The sequence below is a fragment of the Peromyscus eremicus genome, chromosome 19, assembly GCF_949786415.1.
Source record: "Peromyscus eremicus chromosome 19, PerEre_H2_v1, whole genome shotgun sequence".
Classification (NCBI taxonomy): Eukaryota; Metazoa; Chordata; class Mammalia; order Rodentia; family Cricetidae; genus Peromyscus; species Peromyscus eremicus.
Window position 1 is genome coordinate 57,998,043 of NC_081435.1, and position 25,934 is coordinate 58,023,976.

At 37.6% G+C, this 25,934-nt stretch overlaps 1 protein-coding gene across 1 annotated transcript; it reads right to left on the bottom strand.

The window, feature by feature from the left end:
* Nucleotides 1-7,096: 7,096 nt before the first annotated feature.
* Nucleotides 7,097-10,558, bottom strand: LOC131895638 (dynactin-associated protein-like). Its single transcript, XM_059246126.1, has 3 exons — nucleotides 10,502-10,558; nucleotides 8,153-8,233; nucleotides 7,097-7,438 (listed from the first exon to the last, which is right to left on the bottom strand). Exons 1-3 carry the CDS (start codon nucleotides 10,556-10,558, stop codon nucleotides 7,097-7,099), a joined length of 480 nt encoding a protein of 159 aa, XP_059102109.1.
* Nucleotides 10,559-25,934: the final 15,376 nt, after the last annotated feature.

A 25,934-nucleotide genomic window follows, 5' to 3' on the forward strand; every position in this document is an offset into this window, starting at 1 on the left:
ACTCCTTATACATAACTATATTATGACTCCTTATACATGTAGTCCTGACAACTATAAAAGCAATATGCTACTATTATTCCCTTTTAACTAATGGGCAACCCACATTGGACCTTGAGGAGGTCACAATTAATGCATGGAACTTGTTTCAATGGTCTATTTTTTTTTGTCCCCAGAACCCATGTTTCTAATCAGAGTGGATGAAGCATCACTCTTCTATAGTAAAAATATACTAGCACCAATTCCTAGTGGTTCTTCCAACTCATAAAAGAAAGTAAATAATAATAATCCCAGCTTTCCTTGGGTTGGCCAACTGCAGTCCATTTGAGCCCATCTCCTCGCCCTTGTCCAGGCTGCAGTCACAACTGCAGACTGCCCCCATGCCTGTGACATTGGATTACCTTCAGAACAACTTTAGAAACAAACTCAGTGCCCAAGTTTATACACAAAGATGCTGATGACTAGAAAGGTTAAGAGATCCCCTGCTGAGGGGCATGTAACTGGGAGGTAGAAAAGAAAGACTCCAAATCTCTTTTAGTCTTTCACGCCCAGTATTGGGAACCACAGTATGTGATGTTCTATGAGGAAGTGGATGCAAACTATTCCTTTTGTGAGATGCTCCCATTTCTCAAAAGAAATCTTGGCACAAGAACACTCTGGTGGAGTATTGATTTGGGTTGTTAGGTAGATAGGGAGATGGGGAAGAGCTGGGAAAGAAGAAACTGTGATCAGAATATATTCTATAAAAACAATCTATTTTTTTTTTTTTTTTTTGGTTTTTCGAGACAGGGTTTCTCTGTGTAGCTTTGCGCCTTTCCTGGGACTCACTTGGTAGCCCAGGCTGGCCTCGAACTCACAGAGATCCGCCTGGCTCTGCCTCCCGAGTGCTGGGATTAAAGGCGTGCGCCACCACCGCCCGGCAAAACAATCTATTTTTGATTTTTTAAAAAATTGAAAAACAAAACAAAAAGCATACTGGTTGGGGAGAAAAAAGACATGATGAAGCATTTGAGCCCATCTCCTCGCCCTTGTCCAGGCTGCAGATCAGTATACTGTAGTCTGTCTTTGAAAGCCATGAGGTTAACTGCACATAGGTTATTAAGATGTCCTTGGGAGAACGTTCTGTGAGAATCCCAAGTGCTATAGAATTGGAACATAAGAACAGACCTCAGTTATTTTTTAACATCTTGATTCTCTGAATTATAAAGATCCTCATAGTAAAAAATGTTTTTAATTTTTTAAAAACTATTTGTTGTTTTAGGAGAAATAACAGTGTAATTATCTTGCTGTGGTTTAGCCATTGAACAGCATATTCTGTGTCGTTCTTGAATGACAGGAGGTAGGTCTTTTAATCTCCCATCCAAACTTCACCTCAAATCACTTCCAGGATTTTCTGAATACGTGTTATTTTTTATTCCACCAGGTTCTAACCTGTGTGGAGCCTTGAGCAATTCATGAATAAAGCTTCCCTACATTTCAATTCTCTCATGACAGTTTTTTTTTAATTGGATAGCATTATCAGTTGAATTTTCTCATTATTTATCAACTTCTAATTGAAAGAGGAGAAATGATAACAACTGGACCAGGTGACAATGGAAAACCCATTCGTGATTTAAGGATTTCACCATTATCTCGGATTGATTGACAGCACTGGTTAACATCTACTTAATGGCTGTCATGTGCCAGGCTACTGTTCCATGTGCTTTACATGTATTAGTTCACTTATATGCACAGTAGCCCTACAAAATATATAGTGTTTTATCCTCTTTTTCTAGGTGAGAAATGGAGGTCTAGAGGTGTGATCTACAATTCCCAAGATCACATAGTAATTGAGAATGCTATAATTCAAATAGTGGCTGCTGAGTTGTCAAGTTTGAACATCTTAACTCCTACACTAGTCTTCAGTGAGACTTGAAAGAAGAAAAAATAAATCTCAGTGGCAGTGAAAGGTAAAATTAAAGATATGATGGAAAAAATATCAAGAGAAAAATGTTACTAGAGAACTTCATTTTGCTTCTTCCATTTGGAAATATAATTCATCAAACAAATAGAACCAATAAAAAGTGACTTGAACACATCCATAAATATAAGCAAACAGTCAAATGTTAATCAGAAATTGTTTCATGCTGGAGCAGAGTCCCATAATTTTAGTTATAATCTCAGCTTTAGGCACCAATGCACCAATGACATCCACAAGGTAAAAGGATTAAGTACTTTGCACTATGCCTTCATGCCCCACAGCCCTCCAAAGACTGTTCCAGCTCCAGTCCCTTTCTAGGTGGAGAGCTTGAATTGGACAATTCATAAGGCTCTTCTAGCTGCGTGATGTCTCTGTGATATTGTCAGTGTGTACACATCTGTACAACACATGTGCTTTGTTCTTCTTGCCAGCACAGGGCTGGGCTCCTTGGGGTTGTACAAAGGTTGGAAGGCCTGAGCCACTCCTTTAGGGAGGGACTGTTGTTGGTCACCAGTGAAGGTGAGCTTCCTGGAGACATGAATCCTCAGCCAGCGAGGTTGCCACCTAAAGTCAGCTCATCCTATTACTGTAAATGACTCATGATTATTAGACATCCTCATAATTTTGTAACTGTCAGATGTTTATTCAAGAATTATAAATAAAACCTGGGGATCGTAAAGAGATTAGAGACAGAGAAAAATGCTTGCATATTCTTCTTAATGTCCTAATTTAATTACTGTCAGACTCTTGGTTGTCCCCAATATTCATTGTCCTTGTTTTCTACATAAATACAACCCATATTGTTAGACAGAGACATCCATACATGCTCTTAGCCCTTTTATGGCAACCAAACATGGTCATATGACTAATTTCTGGAAACGGAAAATAATAGAATTGTATGCAAATTTGGGGAGGATTTGCTCTATGGAGTAGGTAACTTGCTTTATTCAGGATCATTTTTCAATTATGATAAACTTTACATTACAGACTGACAGAAGTGTCTTTGAGTCGGGAATTTAGAAGCAATAATTTGTAGTTTCTTGTTCCATTTATAAGAGAGGTGATGACTCCATCTAGGTCAGACACAAATCTAGCCACAAATACACCTGATATCACAGAACCTGTGCACATAATGTTCTGACAAATCAAACTAAACTTCAAAGTAGATGTATGCTCACAGAAAAGAAATGACACAGTTTCCAGAATGATTTTAGCTTCTTCTCTCTGTTGTTATACCATGTATTTATTTAACGTGTTTATTTAGTTTGTTTTATGCTTTGAGGTCTTTCACAGACATTGAAAATTCATCTTATCTGATTTGCACAAAAGTAATATGTAGAAGAAAATGCACACAAAATAGACATAAACAGAAAATTATAAAAAGTTTTCAGCTGTTTAAATAGTGAACATTTGTGTAAATAATTTTAAACGCATTGCTGTCACTAGAGATCAGTGGGTAAGTGTTGAAGTGATAAATACCAGAAAGTATGATAGCTATAGTATGTGTTGAGTTAATCGTTGAAACCAGCCAAGCTTTAGATAAGGTTGTAGATACGCTAAATTACTTGCCTACTAAATGTGCACACCTCATCCAGTAGTGTCTAACATTTTAAAAATGTTCTCAAGTTAGATACTTTAACACATAAAGGTAATACCCACAACTCTGTGGACTAGTTAATAGTTTATTAAATCATTAAAACCTAAAGCAAAAGAAAAAAATCAAGAATCCATTCCAATCTCCTTTTTTATAAGCACAGAAACCTGATCATTTCAGATAATCTGAATCAGAATCCCCTCCATGACAATATTTAACCCAGAAAGTTAGTTTTCCAGCCATGATGTTACTTCTACCCTAAGAAGGCAAGCTTCCATATTGCGGCAACCTGAATCAATATTAAGCACATGATAGAAATCTCATCACAGCTTCATATTACTCAAAGTGCCTTGGAGAACACAGAACATTTTGTATTATCTTTTATTGGCAATGCATTTAAAACCTAAAGGTATCTTTATCATATCACAAAGCAAATTTTAAACTATACATAGAAGTACACTCCAACCTAGCAAAATTAAACTTTCCTATATCAGTGTACAATAGAAATAAATTCTTAAAGCCATTCTGAAGAAAATGGCATGTATAATTATTTCCTTGCATTGTTTAACTCTTACATAGAGTACGAGTTAAGAGTTTTTAATTCATATATCTCTCTTCATTCTTATATTATACCAGAAAGTAATTATGTAGTACATACAATAATTCTTCAAAGACGTGGCTTTTGTGTTTACCCTGAGAAGTAATAAAAGTAGCCTATAGTTAACAAAATTGAAGGAATGATAGTATATCAACTACTTTTGCAAACCTTTTTCTCTACAAGATTCTAAAGTCTACTCTAAATTAACTGGCCTATCTTTTCAGCAAACAAACCTAGAATTATATGGAACTCACCCATTTTTTTATTTGTAATCTGCATCTTTGGCTAACAGCATTCCTTGTCAGTTCAGTCTGGTTTTGTAGGGTTAGCAATCAGAGGGTAGGGAGGCAGCTTTCTTTACCACATGAATTATTTTCTTATGCTTCAAGTATTAGTCACTCAGAACATGGGTACCATTGAACAAACGATAAACAATGTGGAAGCACAGAGCAACTTAATGGTTCAAATTTTTCTAGGTAGATGCTTAAAATAGCTGTAGAGATCAAGCAACATATGAAACTTGAGGATGATATCAAGAGTGCTCACTAGAAAGTATGGTGTAAGTGCGTGTAAATATATCCCTTGTCTCCATCTGAAGTCTTGCTCAGTGCGCTTTTGCTTTTAATTTAATTTTATCCCTTGTATTCTCATTTTCTGTTCTAATACAGGTATTTATTCACCTTTGTTCTACATACAATCTTTAACTGAAATGTTCATTGTTTATTTCTCATTGATTGTTATTTTTCTGAATTCTCCAATATGAAGATCCTTTCTGTTCAGATCAATGGGTATTTATTAATTTTTAAAAGTCACTTTAATGAACAGCTGAGCTATTCCTCTCACTAGTGGCATGGGAATGCTAAAAAAAAAAGAAAAAAAAAAGTCAAATACGAGAGACTAGGAAGGAATTCCAGTGGCTAGATGGTAGATACTGGCTAGAGAATTAGCAGGCAGGAACCTACATTGAGTAGGGTCCATGCAGCAGCCTCTATTCCTGTTGGAGTTCTTATTGCAGTATATCTCTGCTGGATAGTGTTCATGGTTCTATAAGTTGCTGTGCATACTTTTGGAGAAGAAAAAAATGTGCCTCCATCTCACTTGTGAACCCTGCAAGCAAGAGCAACTGGCTTGTCAAGCTATGCCCACCTGTGTAGGATTAGTATAAATGTTATGAGAGTAACCAACTATTTTCTGATTAGATCTAAGTGCTGCTCTGTAAGATAGTAATTGTGAAAAAAAAAGAAAGAAATTGTACTCATTAACTGGGCCCAAACCCATGGCTTTCTAGGTCATAGGCTCCGGGGGTGGGGCTGGGGCTAATAATATTATTCTACTAAATTGCCACATTAATTAACTGTCCCCTAAATTCTTATCTTTGTACCCATAGGTTAGTGCATCTCTTAACTTTCATCCAAGTGTCTTCTTGCAATAGATGTCAATTAACACAGATCTACCCCTTCAACTGGTCAAAGACTGTGGAGTGTTCTCAACCCTAAATGGGACATTCATCTCACACCCATCTGCCCAAGGCTCAGGGATCTTTGTGCAAGAGCAGGCAGAAAGCTTCTAAGAGCCACACATGGTTGGTAACTTCAAAAAAACACTGTTTCCAATACACAATAGAGCAGTCCCACAGTAACTAAGGTGACAGCATGCAAACGACCTTTATGAACTCCAGCCTCACAAAACAGTTCAGCATAAGCAGGAGAAGGCATATAGGAAGTACCATCACCGGTCAAATAGCTACTGGCATTTGACAGCTTCTGGGAGATGAAGAATCAACTTTCTTTAATGATATAACTCTGGTAGAATGACCCTATTCCAGGGCAAGCTCCAACCCCAAGACTATCACAAGCCAGGCTCAATGAGGAAAGAAGAAAAATAAATAAAAAAGAAATAACCTGAAAGTTGGTTCAGAAGGGATGGGAGGATGGAAAGGGTCGTTCTTGGAAGAGTTTGGAGATGAAGAATCTGTTCAAAATACATTGTATTAAATTCTCAAAAACATTAATAAAAATAATGCCAAAAAGGTTGATAGTACAAAAGAGATAATGAAACATTCTTTGTATTAGCCTACGTTAGTCACTTGGAGTCTACTGAAGTTTTGTTTTTCTGAAATTTTGTTTTTCCAATCACTTAACATAGTGAGTGCATCATTCACAGCCAAGATATGCTAAGACAGTGGGCTAGGTTGCTGAGACGTCAAAGATAACATTCAGAGATGGCATGCAAAAGTTAAGGTTTATTGAAACTTGCAAACAGGGAAGAGAGAACAACAAAAAGTCAGGCAGAGAACACTTCAACAAAACTCCTAAGACTCAATGCTACAGGTCAGACAAACAGCACCTCTGTCTTTCATAATACCTAACAATACATGTCCTCTACTTGATGTTACCGTCCCTGGACATCCAGGGCCACTAGGTAGACCTAGATCCCCCTGTCCCCTCCACGAAACTCCTTTGCCACACCTAAATGTCTCAAGGAGAGTAGTTGGAAAGTAAGAATTTATAAGCACTAACATGATGACCTTAGCTGGCTTTTTCCTTGCATGGCCAGCATGCCAAGGAGTGACACAAATTCAGAAAAAATAAAAAAAAATGTTCTCTTCTGTAGAACAACAGTTCTATATCATGCAACAGAGGAAGGCAGTGACCATCTAGCCAACTCTTACCCAAATGTCCTAGTCTAAGTCCTTTTTCATTGTTCCCTGACATGGTAAAAGTCTCAGTATGAGAGAACTTCTAAAAGATGGTAGTAATTACTGACGTCCTATCTATCTCAGGTACTATACAATCAGTACAAGACTATCACCACATGAAAAGCAGCACAGATTAGTAGAGAACTGGATCTAACAAAGCCATGTGCTTTGAGAGGTCATGGCAGGGTTCAGAATCTTGACTATGTCCCCTTTCAGTGAGGAAATTGATCTGGCTTGAGGGCTGAGATTTCACACTGCAATACCATATTCAATGTCAACTTCATGTTCTATGGTGGTATTAGTCATCACTGTAGTAGGTGTGGGTGGGCTGGTAGGTGAACCCGGAGTAGTTAGATTAGAAGATGGAGTGGTCTCAGGTCTAGGTGGAGGTGTTGAGGTCAGAGACGGTGTAGGAGCAGAGGTGCAGGGATCCTGACGGGACCCTCCATCTGTGTGAATGACGATGGTGGTATTGTTGGGGTTGCCAAAGGGGCCAAAATAAAAGGCCAGAGCTGTAATAGCTGTGGCAACTAGACAAGCCAACAGACACATCAGAAATATTTTCCAGAGTGAACACGGGTTTTCTGGAACCTGAAAAGCATTACAAGAGTGGTTATTTCTGCAGTTACAAAATAGTAACAGGTAACAGATTTCAACTAGCATAAGACTAATGTATTTCATTATTCTAAAGACTATTATGAAACCACAAATCCCCCAGCACATGCACACACACACACACACACACACACACACACACACACATATACACCATGCCTACAATCCTGTGAAGACAATAAAATCCCTCAGTGATCCCTTTTGTATTACAGCAATAAGTTTTAATATTAAATAGCTTGACTTAGAAATCATCATGATATTATCAGGGACACACTTCTCAAAGTAGACAACGTTTTCTAATTGGTAGTGACAAGTATAAAAATAAAGACACATGGAGATAGTTGTCCTTGGAGGGTGGAAAATTCAAGGGGGCTTTTTGTTTATTTTTGCTCATTGTTCATTGTTCTAAATTTTCACATTAAATATTAACAATTGTAATTAAAATTACTTATTAAATATATTTTACATGTCAGGCATAAATACAAGGGATCTCATTGAAATACACAAACAGAGAGAGTAAATTGATTTTGATCTATAGGACCTTAAAGACACACAATCTAGTGCTATCACTTTGTAGGAGACCTTATGTCCCGGTAACCTCAGAGAAGTGCTAGAGAAGGGCTTGACTGTCCTATTTCATGTTATTCTTAGGAACAATAGATACATCTAGCCACCTTCCTCAGACCTTACCGGATGCAGCTCACAAGTCACATGGTGTGATCTACAGCCACAGTGTGTTCCTTCAGTTGAACAGTACGGATTTCTTAATAGCTATACAGAAAGAGACAGAAAGTCAATAAATAATCAGATAGACAGCAAGTCTTAAACTTTAAGAATGAGGAAAGTTTATGTGATCTGCGAACATAAATATACATAAAAACAAACACAAAATAATATGAAAATAATGTGACATGAGGGAAGAACTAGGTAAATTCTAAGGGTGTAATGATGGCTTAGTGATATGACACAGATGTGTGTGCATTTCACACCAGATGATCAAAGAAGGAAAATGAGTTGATTGTATCAATAGATGTCCCAGTACCATTGACCAAATGTAAACATCCTGTCCTGACAAAAGGAGGCAAGCAAGATTACTCTACATGAACTAAAATTGAAAGGAATAGTTCCTAAATGTGACAGGAAATGTTTACCTCAGAATAATGACCAGTATGCTTTAACAGCAAAACCTGAGAGCCGTCCCATTACAGGAAGGACAAGTGGATAATGTTTTCCTGAAAGTTCTACTGAATACATACGGATAAAGAAAAAGGAAAGACAAAACGGCCAACATTTGCAGAATGGTCTGTTATCAGAATCTTGAATAATCAACCATATAATCTATTAAAATAACAACTCACTTCGTTCATTGGTTGTAAATGTATAAAGAAATATACATAAGAGCCTTTGCTTTTTTGGTGGTAGGTACATGTGTACTATTCATAGTAGTAATGAAGTATATAAAATGTGAGCGAATTCACACAAAGAAAACTGTCAGTCTTTAATGAGGAAAAATGGGCAATTTTAATAAGTGTCTTTTAGAAAAAGTTTCAGTAGTAAATATAATTAATATTTATTCATTAATATATGGTTAATAAAATTATAATTTTTGAAGGAAATGCTTTAGTTGTTTGTTAATAATTCCATGTGATAAAATAAACTAGAAGGATTAGATTAAATTAAATTTGAAGCTAAAACAGCAGAAACTTTAGGTAGGTAAGATACCCAAGATAAACAATACATAATTGTCTAAAACAAGACTCCCTTATCTCAAGTTTAAGCACCACAAGAGGGTTCAGGCTACCTGAAACCTCAGAGTGCTGAAAATATGGTAAATTCTAATCTCTCCCTTCCTTCCTTCCTTCCTTCCTTCCTTCCTTCCTTCCTTCCTTCCTTCCTTCCTCCCTCCCTCCCTCCCTCCCTCCCTCCCTCCCTCCCTCCCTCCCTCCCTCCTTTCTTTCTTTCTTTCTTTCTTTCTTTCTTTCTTTCTTTCTTTCTCTTTTTCTTTATTTCTTTTGTTTTTGTCATCATGGAAGTTTGTCTTATTGTTTACTTCACATGACTAAATACATTACATAATGGAGTGAACTGCATCAAGATTTTCATTGTGATTGTGAGCGAAAACTATAAATCATATTCAGCAGCATATGGGGACGTAACCAAACTCTTAATATTCAAGGTTAAAGCCATAGTGTCATGCAGCATTCTTGGAATCTGGGGAAAATATAAATTAAGTTTATGATAGTCTAGTTTTGAAAACTAAACTACTCTCCTCTGCAACATCAATTTACAAAACAATTTTCAAGAAAAGTCTAACTTTGCTGTTATTTTGTATACAAATTCTAGTTGATAAAAGTCATTTCCTTGTGTCAGGGACACAGATGTTGAACTTAAAAGTAGTTTGATTTTTTTTTTATAAAGAAGTATACGTTAGAAAAAGAATTCAGTTTTTAACTCTGAATAGCTACATGTAGTGATAAACATTTCAACTTCTCCATTTGTAAAGTGAAGGCATTAGTTTGCGTATGGAATGACACCATTCAGATTTGTTTTCATGAGTCTAAGAAAAATTGATTTGCAGAATAGTAGAGTAATAATATATTTTCAACCAAGTTCCCCGCTCCATGAGACATTTTCTGTAACTGTTACTTTCACTATAAGTAGACAACATTTAGGTGGAAAAAGATCAACAATAAGTACTTTCAATAGACTAATTTGTATAAAAATGAAAAAAATGCTTCAATATTTGCTATTAAGAACCCTTCCAATCATCTAACAAAGTTGTTTTTGGTTTTTTTTGTGGTTTTCTGTTTTTGCTTTTCATTTTTCATATGTTTTGATATAAATTCTAAAATACAGCACCAAGCCTAATTCCCAGATTCTCGGGAATATAAAAACACAGTCTGGCATACTGAACAAATTCATGATAATGGCAACCAGATTGACTCTGCAAATGTAGAGTTCAAAAGCCCCCTCAAGATTAGATGTTGAAACCAAGAATCTTAGATAGGAGAGCTATTAAGAGTTACCTGCAGTACTTACCTGCTCCCCCGAACTCTGCTCAACATTCATGGTGTACTGCTGCTGCTTTCTACCCATTCTGGGGTGCTGATCTCAGATGCAACTCCAACCAGCGCTGTGCCAATTGTGTAGATTAGAATGAAATCCTGAACCTCTGGTAAGTTAGTAACAGTGCCTTTAGTCAATGTGAATTCTATAAACTAATAGTTATTTGTCTTCTTGGAAAAGGTCAAAAGGTCACAACACAATTAGACAAAGGAAAATAGAGGCACTGGCTGCCTTTAAAGTACCATGGAGGAGATGTTCTCTTATATGTGAATGACTTCAGGGTGCTGGGAATATATAAGCTCTTGCTCCCTTGGTTTCACACAATTTCTCACAGTTTAGGAATCCTGTGAGGCTTCTGAACATGCCTCAAAGCCACTCCCTGATTATTCATATTGAGGAATCCTAAAGCTAAGCAAACAGAAGGATTAGAATGTTGACTAACATCAAAGTGTCTAGTGATAAGACACGCTGAGATTTTGGGTTTGAAATAAACTTAAGTTTCACAATAAATACAACTGTCTTCATTTTTAACATAGGAACAATCTTACATTGGTAACTTGGGTGCATTCCCTATCATGAGACAGTTTGGTCACAGTAGTCACTCACTTGAAATATTCCCTCTAGGTTTAAGATTGTGACCTCACAAAGTTAGATAGAATTAAATACTTTCAAAGTCTTGTAATAGCAAAAGGAAATATAAATGGATTACCAATGTTAAACACAATTATAAAATTTGGAGCATATGTAACTTGGAAAACTTTGTCAATGAACAATAAAAATCATTATCCTTTATCCTTAAAAAAGATAAACTTTGTACATTTTTGGCTTCTTTGTCAAAAATTATATGTTCATAGGTGTGCGGATTAATGTCAGGGTCTTCAATTCGATTCCATTGGTCCACATGTCGGTTTTTATGCCAGTACCAAGCTGCTTTTATTACTGTAGCTCTATAGTAGAGCTTGAAGTCAGGGATCGTGATGCCTCCAGAGGTTGTGTTATTGTGCAAGATTCTTTTGGCTACCCTGGGTTTTTTTGTTTTTCCATATGAAGTTGAGTATTATTCTTTCCAGGTCTGTGAAGAATTGTGTTGGTATTTTGTTGGGGATTGCATTGAATCTGTAGATTGCTTTTGGTAAGATTGCCATTTTTACTATGTTAGTCCTGCCTATCCATGAGCATAGGAGATCTTTCCATTTTCTGACATCTTCTTCAATTTCTTTTTTCAGGGACTTAAAGTTCTTGTCATATAGGTCCTTCACTTGCTTTGTTAGTGTTACCCCAAGGTATTTTATGTCATTTGTGGCTATTGTAAAGGGTGATGCATCTCTGATTTCCTTCTCAGCTTCTTTGTCCAGTGTATATAGGAGGGCTACTAATTTTTTTGAATTGATCTTGTATCCTGCTATGTTGCTGAAGGTGTTTATAAGTTGTATCAGTTCCTTGGTGGAATCTTTGGGGTCGCTCAAGTATACTATCATGTCATCTGCAAATAGGGAAAGCTTGACTTCTTCCTTTCCAATTTGTATCCCCTTAATCTCCTTATGTTGTCTTATTGCTCTGGCTAGAACTTCAAGTACTATATTGAATAAGTATGGGGAGAGCAGACAGCCTTGCCTCGTTCCTGATTTTAGTGTGATTGCTTTGAGTTTCTCTCCATTTAATTTGATGTTGGCTGTTGGCTTGCTGTAAATTGCCTTTATTATGTTTAGGTATGTTCCCTGTATTCCTGATCGCTCCAAGACCTTTATCATGAAGAGGTGTTGGATTTTGTCAAATGCCTTTTCTGCATCTAGTGAGATGATCATGTGTTTTTTTTTTCTTTGAGTTTGTTTATATGGTGTATTACATTGACGGACTTTCGTACGTTGAACCACCCTTGCATCCCTGGAATGAAGCCTACTTGATCATGGTGGATAATTGTTTTGATGTGTTCTTGGAGTCTGTTTGCCAGTATTTTATTGAGTATTTTTGCATCAATGTTCATGAGGGAGATCGGTCTGTAGTTCTCTTTCTCTGTTGTATCCTTGTTTGGTTTAGGAATCAGGGTAATTGTAGCCTCATAGAAGGAATTTGGTAATGTTCCTTCTGTTTCTATTGTGTGGAACAATTTAGAGAGTATTGGTATTAACTCTTCTTTGAAGATCTGGTAGAATTCTGCACTGAAACCATCTGGTCCTGGGCTTTTTTTGCTTGGGAGACTTTTAATGACTGTTTCTATTTCGTTAGGGGTTATTGGACTATTTAAATAGTTTATCTGGTCTTGATTTAACTTAGGTATGTGATACCTATCCAGAAAGCTATCCATTTCTTTTAGGTTTTCCCGTTTTGTGGAGTAGAGGTTTTTGAAGTATGACCTGATGATTCTCTGGATTTCCTCAATGTCTGTTGTTATGTCCCCCTTTTCATTTCTGATTTTGTTGATTTGGATGCTCTCTCTCTGTCTTTTGGTTAGTTTGGATAAGGGCTTGTCTATCTTGTTAATTTTCTCAAAGAACCAACTCTTTGTTTCATTAATTTTTTGAGTTCTCTTTGTTTCTATTTTATTGATTTCAGCTCTCACTTTGATAATTTCCTGGTGTCTATTTTTCCTGGGAGACTTTGCTTCTTTTTGCTCTAGAGCTTTCAGGTGTGCTGTTAAGTCACTAGTGTGAGATTTCTCCAATGTTGAACCTTGGTGCCCTCTGATAGGAAACAGAGTCTGCATTGCAGGACCAGTCACACATCGGTCCTTCTGTACCCTTGAGCTTATGTGAAGCTCTCTTAGTTTTCTGATTCATCAACGATACCAGTTCTTGTCAATCCTTTAATCTAAACTTGAACCTTCGCCCTTGTGGTCTGTCCTAAGCTCTCATGCCTTAAGTCACTTTGGTTAGTTCTTCAGACTTGTTCTTCACCTTCTGAGAATCAGAGACTGGAGAACTGCTCCTCAGAGAAGAGAGCAGAGAGCAGACACGCCTCTTTTCTTAATTTTTTCAGTTTCTTACTTACATACAATGTATTGTAATCACATTTCCACCCGTTACCTTTTATGTTCCCACCCACCATGGCTGAACCTCTTCCTACAGAGAGTCATCCTCCTGCTTTAGTGTCTCTATTGTGTCTGTATTCAGGTCTCATGTAGGTGGCCACAATCGCTGTGTGCTAGTTATGACAATGACATTTCATAGCACTTTTCTCTATTCTCCAGCTCTTTCTACTCCCCATTCTACTATGTCTCTTGGCCACAGAGTTGGTGTCATAGATGTCATGTTCAGGGATGAATGCTCAGCAGTCATGTGTGCTCTGCATTTGATAAGGAATAAGTCTCTGCTTTGACCACTTCCCACTGCTAAGAGAGACTTCTCCAGCCAAGGCTGACAGCTACACCATTCTATATGCATAAACATAAGATTTATAAGGAAGTTTAACTACATGTCCATGTAGGAAAATATTAGTAAGTCCTCCTAACAGGTCAATGGCCTTGTTAGCCATGGGCTTTTGACCAGGTTTGCAGTATGCATGCATTCCCTCCCATGAAGCTGGCCTCAAATCCAATCAGAAAGTGGCTTTTATTGCTGGAACAGCCATGCCACTGTTATACTGGTGGATCTGTACCTGTTTGTGTGTTTGTTTGTTTGTTTCCTGAACTCTTGAGATCAGTTGTAGGTCCCAAGGTATTAAAGCACAGCGTTCACTCAGCATCTGGGTTTCCAGTGATGTTTCTTGGTTTTAATTTGCTTTCAGGAAAACAAAAAATAAACACAAACAACAAACAGTAGAAATCATTGCTCAGAACCCTTGGAAGGCTTTAAGAGGCTGTTATGAATTCCACAGTAAGTATCTCTTAAAATTTTATATTTATGTCACAATCATAGCTCCAGCTCCTAGTCTCAGAAATGTCTACTGTACAGAGTGATTTTAACAGTACTGTGAGTAAATACATAAATTGTGTCCCTTATGAAAATTGGGTCTGGGTACCGTTTTTCACTTTTTGATTTGATAAAATCATAAGAGAAGATCAAATTCTGACTCTCTTCCACTGTTACTTTGACTTGCTAATAACATTTCCAATAGGGAAAAAAAAAGAAATTTTGAGTAAGTTTTCTTAAAGACCAGAGAAGTGAGGAAACCATTGACAAATCAAATACTTGAAGTGAAATACCTGAGAATAAATACACGTATGTTCAAAAGCATTAGTATTCTGGTATTGAGTAGAGTACCCATGCTTGCTAATATGTATGTGTATTTATACTATAAAGTACAACACATGGTCCCATACTTACCATGGCTCAATTTAGGATCTAGCTTTGAGATTACAGGCATGGCAAGCACTTCCTGAAGTGAGCCATCCCCCATCTCCTAAAACGTAGTCTTAAAAATATCTTTAACCTATATTTATGGTTACTTTACCCATTGTGTTTTATGAAGTATACTATGTCATTCAGTGGTTCTCTGTGAAAACATCCATCTGCTAAGCTAGTAAGAACAAACATTTCCTTTTTGGGAACTGGTGAGAACACAAGCTATAAACAAATTATAAGATAAAAAAAACTTTATTTAAATAGAGGTGGGGGTCTTATAACCCCTCTACAATGCATGCTAGAGTTTTTGATTGACTTACTCTGATTCAGATCTTATATAGGTATGCAGAGCTACTCTGAGTTTAAGTGTTCAACTTTCATGTGATATCCAGAGGATGGTATAGAAAGAGGCTTTTCTTTCCCACCTGGTCCTGTAGCCACTTCTAAAATAATCACTCAGAAGCTTAATATTAATTACAAACCATTTGGCCTATTGCTCAGGCTTATTACTAACTAGCTTTTACAACTTAAATTAACCCATTTCTATTAATCTATGTTTTTCCACGTGTCTCGTGGCTTTACCTGTGTTCTTGTTTTTTTCATTTTTCTTTATTAAGAAATCTTCTATTCTGCTAGGGGGAGGGAAAATCATTTTTTTTGCACACCTATAAGCATGTGGACAACAATAATAAGAGTCAATGGGTTAAAAGTAATTACTTAATTAATTTAAAAGGGGGACATTAAGTTGGAAAGAAATGTAATAGGGGTTCTAAGGAAAGTTTGGAATGTGGGAGATATCATTAAACATAGACACTGTATACATGTATGGAATTTTTAAAGAATAAATATATTTTTAAAAAAAGAAAACAGAATTTTTATGTGCTATAGAATATGGTCCATATTTCTTTAAGAAATATATTAAAGACAAAAAAATAAAACTGGAATAGTAACAAACACCAAAACTTTAAAAAAAAAAAAACAAACCTTTAATCCCAGCACTTGGGAGGCAGAGCCAGGCGGATCTCTGTGAGTTCGAGGCCAGCCTGGTCTATAGCGCAGACTCCAGGACAGGCACCAAAACTACACAGAGAAACCCTGTCTTGGAAAACCAAAAAAAAAAGATAAAAAACTAAATCTCAATGAAATTAAGAAACTTTCAGGATACAAAACCAATAGTTGATACAGCCTACTCTAAATCAAACACCCATGTAAAAACAGAAAATTGACCCATTTCACATGAGCATCAACAAATAAATCACAGAGGGACAGATTTCCCCATTTAAATAAGCTATCTAATAGTATATCCTCTTTAAAACAATGCTACTGCCACTTCATACAAATTCAAGAAGCGCTATATATGTATGTATACACGGGAGCAGATTAGTCAACTTACTACCTTGAGACATTTATAACTATGAATTGGGTTGTGAAAAATCCAACTGCATATATCTCTTTACAATGAGAAAGGTAATAAGGTAAATGTTATAGAAACTTTGGGAAATTAAACGTATATACAATTGAAGTGATATATATATATATATATATATATATATATATATATATATATATCCTTTCCAGAAGTTTTTCAATAAATATGTAAGGGCTTTTTACCTTTTGCTTGATTGCTGTTGTTTTTTAGCTGCATAGTAGTCTTATATAAAAATTACCACCATTTATTTAACCATATTTTCATTTGTAAGTATATAAAGTATCTTAAATCAGAATTAATTAGATTAAAAGCTATTGATAAATATGTCCAAATGAATAAAAGCATGACAAGTAACATTGTTATTTACTGTCTATCAATGCTAGAGACATTGTACTTTGCATTCTAGTCACCTTTAAACTTTGTCAGGCTTTGCTTAGCCAATCAGATCATGTAAAAATCCATGTCAGTCTGTCTATCTGTCTCTGTTCTCTGTCTTTCTCTCTTTCTCTCCCTCTGTGTATGTGCACATACATGCATGTGAAGAATTTCCTTTGTTGTTTTCACCCTAAAAATAAATGCAGTTAGGATAATATTAATGAATACTCACAATGTAGTCATATGTGCTTATTCAAATGAAGATGTCAATTTTTTTACTTTGAGTCTTAGGAAATACTGAAACTTACACATTTATTATGTGGTTATAGAGTTGATTGACATGTGAATTAACCCTGCTATTTATTCTTCATAGTAATGACCCATACCTGTGTCAAACAGTATGGGCACTTGACTTTTGACAGATGTCCTGTACTTCAACATTGTCTTTTTCTGCAACAGTTTCGTCACCCTAATTACCATCTGTATTTCCACATTTTTATCCTTTGACTCTCAGTTTTCTGTATATGGAAACTCTGTTACTAGGTTAGGCATGCTGTAGAACTTCCACAAGTCCCTATAATTCACAACATCAGTTCTTCAAGGGTGTGTTCTCTGTTTATTATATAAAATGAATTTCCTGGGTGGTTTGTATTTAACCTCATAGTTTATTAGAACCTGATTAATATAGGATTGCTAACTGATAAATTATTGCTTTGGGCTTAGAAAATTCCATAAATGTATAGTTTATGATAATTATACAGAGTCTTCCATTTGTTTGAGACTTTGCAACAAGTAGTAGAAATAGAGTAGATGAGGAAATTACTGCACAAAAATAGTAGGTGTGATTTTTGTGTCCGAAAATTCTAACCATCCCCACAAAAAGCTTCATTAACAGTGAAGAGTTCAAATCTCCCGTTTTTGATATCTTGATAGTTTTTAATCCTCCACCTGTTATGTGGTTATCACTGCTATAAACTAATTAGTAGCAAATAGAGACTAAAGTCCCACATGACTGTAGCTGTTGTTTCCACAGTGTACGGCTAAATTTTAAAACACCTTATTCAGAGTGACACAAGCAGTCAATCTTCACCCAGGAATATGAGTTAAGGAAGGAATGAGGATAACTTCATACTATGATATATTCTATCAATTCATAAAAATTAGCAACAAAAAATACAACGAATGACAAAACAATTTTGTGTCTGATGCCTATTACAACAAATAGAAGTCACTAGTATTAAACTCCAATATACACATAAAAAGACAGTGTCCTCTGACCCCCAAATTTCCAAATCCCTCTTTTATCATCCCTGTAGTTATCTTCATAGATTCCATATCTTTGTAGCTTTGGAAATAAGTAATAAAAGTATCAGAAGTATGCTTATGGACTTGCTTTTACATTGTCATTGTTGTTAGTATGACAGCAATTTTAAAATAAGTGATGCAGAACTCTGCAGGCCCTGCACTTGCCATTTCAGTAACTGTGAACTCTTGTGAGCCCTGATTAGTCGACTCAGTGGGCCATGTTCTCCTGGTAGCCTCCATTCCCTCTGACTCCTACAGTCTTTCTTCCTCCTCTTCCATGGGGATCCCTAAGCTTCTAGGGGAGCAACCTCTGTACCAGGTCCTCTGAGTACATGTTATTATGGCTGTGAGCTTGGTGGTTTTGTGGGACTCCTGAAAGTGGGAGCAGATGTATCTCTGACTCCTTTGCCTTCTCTTGAGACTCTGGATTTGAGGGTTTTCACCTTGTCTTACTGTATCTTATTTTGTCCTGTTTAGTTGTTGTCTCTTGGAGGCCTGCTCTTTTCTGAAGAGGAAATGGAGAGGGAGTGGATCTGGGGGAGAGGGAACTGGGGAGCGAGTGGAGGGAGGGGAAATTGTGGTTGGGTTGTGATGTATTGTATGAGGAAAGAATCTATTTTAAATAAAAACAAGATAAATAATGCATCTATGAACATCTGGTACACACTTCCTGATGCTTTTCACTGGCATATTCCATAGGACTAAGCTTCTATTTTACAAGGTATATACATTGCAAACCTGCTGTAAAATCGCCAATAGTTTCCTATTTGCATATTTGTCATGCCTAAGAACATCCACCACTCTAGATCACTACCTTTATCTCATACTCTCAGAGTTAAAAATATTTCGCAGTCTGGAGAGTATAAAATATTTCAACATGGTGAGAAATTTCTATCCCCCTCATAATAAAAAAAAAGCTACATGTGTTAGGATGAGATGTTCATGGGCTATCTATATTTTATCTGTATTTTCATAAGACATGAGACAGAAGTTCTCAACAACCAAGAAGCTTAGGAAATGCCCTGATGAAAATAGCACTAATTCTGAGAAACGAAACTGTTAATGTCATTCAGTGAATTATTACATTCTGGAAAAACTAGGAATTTGTTTGTAGTTATTTTCCAACTCTACCTAATTTTTTCCCAGCTTGAGAGTTCGTTCTTAGTTTAATTCTCCTGTGCCAGAAATAGGGAACTCTCAGAATAGCAAACAAAACAGAAAGTAAAAACAATAGTGTGCAGGCTTGGTTAAATGGTCATGAGGCATGGTCACAGAAAGAGATAGGAGTGGAAAAAGTTATGTGATGGAAGCCACAACCACACAAAAAGAGAGAGAATAAATTATCTAAACAGGAGTGAAATTTCCCTGCCAATGGTGTAAAGATGAAAAGTTGTGCCGTTTAGAAATGTGGTGAGGTTAAGGTTGCAGGTGAAAGTCATGGCATAGGGTCCTTGCTAGCACAGCAGGTGGCGTCTGAGTCATAACTGTCATGGATTGCAGATCAAGTGAAATGAGTTAGAACTAGTCCAAGCATCCAGAGAATCATTACTGTATTCTCTGTACTCATCCTACTTCTTCCATTTTACAGCATTTAATTTTATGTACTAGCCATTCCAAGCGTAATTTCAGAACTCAACCAACATCAACCAAAGGATACAATGTTTCTTTCAGTGGTGCTTGCCATGATCACTTACTTCCCTTTGAATCTGGGTCTTTTTTTCTGTGCCCTTTTAAACACCCCCAAACTCCCAATGACTCTTTCCAGCTATCTTCTCTCTTTTTTTCCCCCAATCTATTTTCTACATTGCCTGTAAGGAAGTGACTTTAAATTAGGGTTTTGGGGACATTTCATGAGATAGAAAATAATAAACAAATGCAAAAGGGTTATGTGCTGGGTAACTCACCCTACGACCACAAGTGAGAGTCCCTGCAGCATGGAGAAATAACTTAAGAATCCACATGCTAAAGGTTTCCAAAACAATGGCTTTCCTGTTAATGTATTTCCCTTTTTCCTATCCTCATGGTCCACTTCAAATCAGGAAATCCTTACTTCCTAACCTTGTCATGCTCTCCCTGTTCTTAGCTAATGAGGAAAGCACTTATCTCAGGACCACTGCCAAAAGTGGATTCCATGTTGCATTAGTTCCCCACTGTAAAAAAAAAATTAAAACATTTAGTAGTCTGAAACTAATGGATTTGCCTGGGGATACAGAAAAACAATAAAGTGCTTGTCTAGCATGTGTGAGGCCCTGGGGTTCAATATCTGGTACCATTAAAATTCCTTGATACCATTAAAAAAAAGTATGGCAGCAAGAAGACTCAGTGGAAAGGCTCACTCCCTGCAAACCTGGAGACCCAAGTTTGATACCTGGAACTCACATGTGGGGAGGAGAGAATGGTCTCCAGCAGTTTCTTGTCCTTTGACCTTCACACATACACCTGGACACATGTGTACACACCGACATGCACACATGCAAACACACAAACACAAGCACACACAGGCATACACCCAGCATAAATAGATAAATGTTAAAAATACAGCGTTGTCTTTCGTTACTGTAAATCAGAAGTCAAATCGTTCTCTCGCTGAGCTAGAGTCAGGGTGTTGGCTTATGTGCTTCCTGGTAGAGGTTTGCTGGCTAATCCGCTTCCTTGTCTACTTTATCTTCTAGAGAATGTCTGCATTCCGTGCCTGGTGGCTCTTTCTCATATTCCTCTAACCTTACTTCTACCATAGTCTACTTATTCCTCGACCCTCCTTTTGGGATAACATTCAGTCCATAGAGTCATTTAAACTAATTTTCACACCTTCATAGGAATATATCAATTGTATAAAATGAGGGATTGATTGTGACAGCTCCACACATTTACATGTACTTTGATCACCCTCACATGATACTTCTTTGTCTGCTGTCCCCATCCTCCTTCCATATACCTGTCTCGATTTTATATTAGTGTCTTTTCTCCCCCCATATTCCACATATGAAGGGAAACAGGTAATTCTTTGTGTGACTTACTAGTACAATCTCCATTCCCATCCATTTTCCCACAAAAAGCATAATTTCACTTTTTTGATGCCTAAATAAAAACTCTGCTTTGCACACACACACACCAGTTTCTTCATCTGTTCTCTCCTATCATGGTCTTTATAACTCAGCTTTGAAATTGTCTTCTCCTCCTGCCACATTTCCCTTTGCATTCATGCTAAGTACCAAGAGCTCGACATATAGCAATTATCCCAACCACATCAATGGAATAAGATGAACAGTAGAAATAATCCACTTTAAAAGATAATGGTACAGCATCTTGGTAACATTAGTATTCCATTAGTGTTTGATGGCTAATCTTATTCATCACAAAGGCTGAGGTTCTTATCAGGGTAGAAAAGTTCTCTTCATATACTACTGGGACAATTGTTAAATAGACACCTCTTTGCTTGCTTCTTCTTAATACTTAAAACACATTATCTTTTTCTTTTTTTTTTTTTTTTTTTTGGTTTTTCGAGACAGGGTTTCTCTGTGTAGCTTTGCGCCTTTCCTGGGACTCACTTGGTACCCCAGGCTGGCCTTGAACTCACAGAGATCCGCCTGGCTCTGCCTCCTGAGTGCTGGGATTAAAGGCGTGTGCCACCACCGCCCGGCCCATTATCTTATTTTTATATTCATTATACAGTGATTTCTCACCCACCACATAAGGTTTCCATTGTAGTCTACAGAATGTTATTAGAAGATTTAGAAAAACAATTTAAGAAGAAGGAAATGTTCAGGTGGAATTAGGAACCCACCATAAATTAAAGAGGCATACCAGTGAAAATTATACTACGTAGACATTTCTTCAAAGTGTCCACCTTTAAATGTTTAGCTAAATCCAATGAAGGAAAATCAGATAAACCACTATGAAATGTGAGACAAGGATGATGTGACCTGTGTCAGTTAATGAGGCTTGACTTCTCACATGGCTCACTCTGAGCCTGTGTTAGTAATCATAGAAGCCAAAGCCAATGTTTTAAAGTGCAAAGCAGACTCTTTATGAAGTCCTTATACCATTGTCCATTTTGCTGACAATGAAATCTGCACAGGTTCAACAGAGTGGGATTGCTGCTGCCTTCCAAATTTGTCTCCTTTTAGCTAGCATCTCTGTCTGGCCACACAAGCCTGTGCCAGGATGATCAAACCCTCAACATTTCTCTTGTGTGGTTTCTGTGTCTGGAAAACACTTCCCTGACATTCTAAATTTTCAACCTTGTTAGACTCACCTGAGATACAATGATTATCACTGCTTTACACAGGAGTTACAAAACAGTCTCTTCCCGGACTCAGATTTGCACACCCAGGAAAAGTGACTCCAATCCTCGCACTCCCCAGAAGCAACAGACACCTCCTTACAGAATTGCAACATTTGTGTTCTTGACTTGAATCGTCATGGGCTAGCCATGAGGCAATGGCTTTGTCTTCCCTAGTGATTGCTGTCACTTTAACTTTCTATTCCCAGCTGCTTTCTTTGTAAAGGGAGCTTTCCTTTGGGAACTTTGCTGAGTAGAAGAAATTGCCGTGGAGGGATGGGAAGAGGAAGACTTACCACAAACAGTCTTTCTCATTCTGCACTCTACCCTGGAGCTTTTGTCTCTGCCTTTCAGGATGGCGTCATAGAGGCCTGGCTCACCTAAGCTCTGTGAGCATCATCTCTCTTTCCCTCTGGAAGGTAAGATGAGAAGTTTCAGGAACTGCAGCGGACTATAACCACAAGAGGGACCTGGCATCCAAGTGCCTAGGACAAATGGACATGGGTTGCCCTTGTTAGGTTGTCCTGGAGCTGAAACCCAGATATCACAAGTAGTCTAGGCTGGGTTTCTGAGGCCTTTTGGCTGCCATCAGAGTGACTGAGAGGAGCTTGCAACAGCCCTGGGATTATAGTTACAGCTTTTCATACAGGACAGTTCTGGAGCCTAAACCTGGGAGACACCTGGATGGTCAGTATAGCGTGTGAGCAGCCAATAGGCAGCTACTTGTAGCAGAGGATACTTAGCCATGGCTGGTGATGCTGATAGGGTTCTGTCATCTAGAAAAGCAAAGTCTAGAGATTTAGTGCCAAGGCACTTGGGGGAAATAAGTAAATGTGTGCCGATAGGCTACAGAAAGTTAGAGAAATCAATTAAATGATATGTGCAAGATCCTTCAACATGTGGCTGGTTGTTCTAAATTCATTCATGGTCAGGTTTTTTTTCCCCTCTTCCATTGCTCAAAGTCTTTATTTCCTTATTGCATAAGTCTGAAAAGAGGACACATTGTCCTGCCAACAGTATCCATAGACTATTCTTCCTTTCTCTACACAACTCCTTTACTTGGCTACCCGGACCAATATTTTTGTTAGCCCTCTTAAGTTACAAGAAACCCCATCTGCAAAGACTAGCTGCTCTATCTTATCTCTCATTCTTTAATTTCTATAGTGCCAGTTGGTCTTCTCCCCAGCTCTAATCTCAGGCCTTAAGTAAGCTTATCTATCCTGTGGTGATAAACACCATAAGTGCACTAATGACTCTTGAATTTCTGTCTGAAGCCAGGATTGTATTCCAGACCTCAGACACCTGTGTTGCTATACTCAATGATGTCACTCAGAAATCTACCATGCATCTCAAACTTATGTAAGTCAATAAATAAGTTCCTTATTCTATTTTTCAAATCCTTCCACATTCCACAATATTGATTCATCTCTGTTGTGGATGACCTGCACCCAAAATCTGACCAGATGCTATGTGTGACTAATAAGGCCACACAAACACAATAAGACTGTGACAGGATTTATGACTCAATTAATCAGACTTTCGACAGAGAGTAGAGAAGTGTAGAAGGAAGCTCTGGCTGTTACTAGAAAGAGCAGGGTAAGAGATGCTGGATTTATTGGGAATAGAGCGCGCGTAGAGAGAAGTAGTTTCTGTAAGCAGGTGTGACTTCCATGATTTAATGACCTTGCTGGTGACGAAAGAGGAGGCAGTTGAGACTCACTGTTAAGTAGTCAGATGTCATCCATAAGACAGAAGCTGTCTTCAGTCCAATGTCCCCAAAGGAACTGGTTTCTTGGGTGTAGTCCTAAAGTCATTACCCATTTCAGTAAATGGCAATGCTATTCTTTCCAGCTGCATTACGCAAAGCACGTGAGATTGTCTTCTCCACATACCTCACTCACAATGCATCCAAGCAAATTCCCATGTCTCCATCATCAAGTCAACCAATGCTGGCATTTTTTCTTCAACCCTACTACCTGCTACTCCCTACTACTTCCATCCTAGTTCAAACCCCAGCTATCCTCTTCTGCACTAGTTCAGTTCTCCCCTAACTAGACTCCCTGCTGTTACTCTTGGCCCTTTAAAATCCATTCACTACAGAACAGAATCATTATTCCCATGGAAGCTAGTCCTCCTAACGATGTGAGAACCCCCCTACACACACACACTCGCACTCTGCCCTCCCTCATCACCTCCTCCTTTAACCTTTGTAACCAGCCCTTTAGCCACTTCACTGAAGCTCTGCTGGCCCTTGGACCAACCTGTGGGTCATTCTAAGTACAGATCCCTTACCACAGCTACCACAGATTTTTCCTCTATTTAAATTGCTGCTTTTTTTTTTCTCATGGTCGTATATAAAATTTCACCCCTGGTAACCTTACATTCCTTCTTTTTATTTATCTTCATTTTCTACATAACACTTGTCTTTAACTGAAAATAGATAGACTTCTTTTACTTGTGTTTTTATTATGTCTTTTCACTACTAGACACCATAGTTCCTGGAGATATGGCTTACAACAATATCTACTAAGTAATAAGGACCAGTGATTGCTTAATGAATGGATAATGAATGAAATATTACCATTTGAGTGGTTGACCAGGATCAATACTTTATGTACAGAGAATTCAATGGTACTCATATTCTAAAATATCCTAAACAACTCCCATTCATTGACTGCTAAATATATTCACATCTTGGAACCTGAAAAGAAAGAAAAATAAGTATTGCTGTAGCCTGCATCCCTCTTTTTAAATTTTTCTTTTTTCTTATTCTCATCCAGAATTTGTAAAGAGGAAGTATGCTCTGTGTTGCTAATTCCTCCCCAACCTCTGTTCTATGCCTGACTTGTCCACATAATGTCCCTCTCAACTCTTCTGTTATCTTTGGAATGATTCCCTCATTGTCAAATCATGATGTTTTGGTTTGGTTTGGTATTTGTTTGTTCACTTGTATTTTCATATGTGTACGTACCCTGTTAACTTTTCAATCCTGAGGACTCTTCTCTTCTCACGGCATTCCACCTTTGGCTGCAATACACCACAGTCTCTCCCATACTTTGCTACTTCCAAGTTCCTTCGCTGTCCCTTTCATATGATTGTCCTCTTACTAAAACAGCAGGATGCATGCTTTGATAAAAAATATTCATTGCCCTCTTCAAACAGCAAATGTCAGAAGGGAGAGAAGGCCGAAATAGAAAGAGAGACATGGAGGAGCGATAGAAGAAGAAGGGAGAAAAATATGGGACAGAGAAGAGCACAGAACTCAGAGTGGGAACACAGGTAAGGCTGAGCTAAACTGACTTAGTATCAAAGTAACAAAGGTGCTAAGACCTAGTCATCATTCTGCCTTCATATATGTGAGAAAGGGGACAGGGACCCAGCTCCATAGGAAACAATGCTTGCTGTACAGGTGCGAGGACCTGAGTGTGGATTCCAGAGATCCGAGTAAAAGCCAGATGAGCCCGAGTACCTATAATCCCAGTACTACCAGAATCTTACAGGCCACCTTGCCTGGTGTATGAAACAGAAAAACAAGAGAGACTATGTCTCAAAACAAGGTAGAAGGGGAGTTCCTCTGATGTCCACACATGAACCACAATGCATGTATGCCCCCAAATCACACACATGAATGCATAATCACAATCATCATACACACAATACATACATACACAACACACACAACACACACACATACACAAAGAAAAAAATCTTTGCTTGTCTAGAATCAGTCATGGA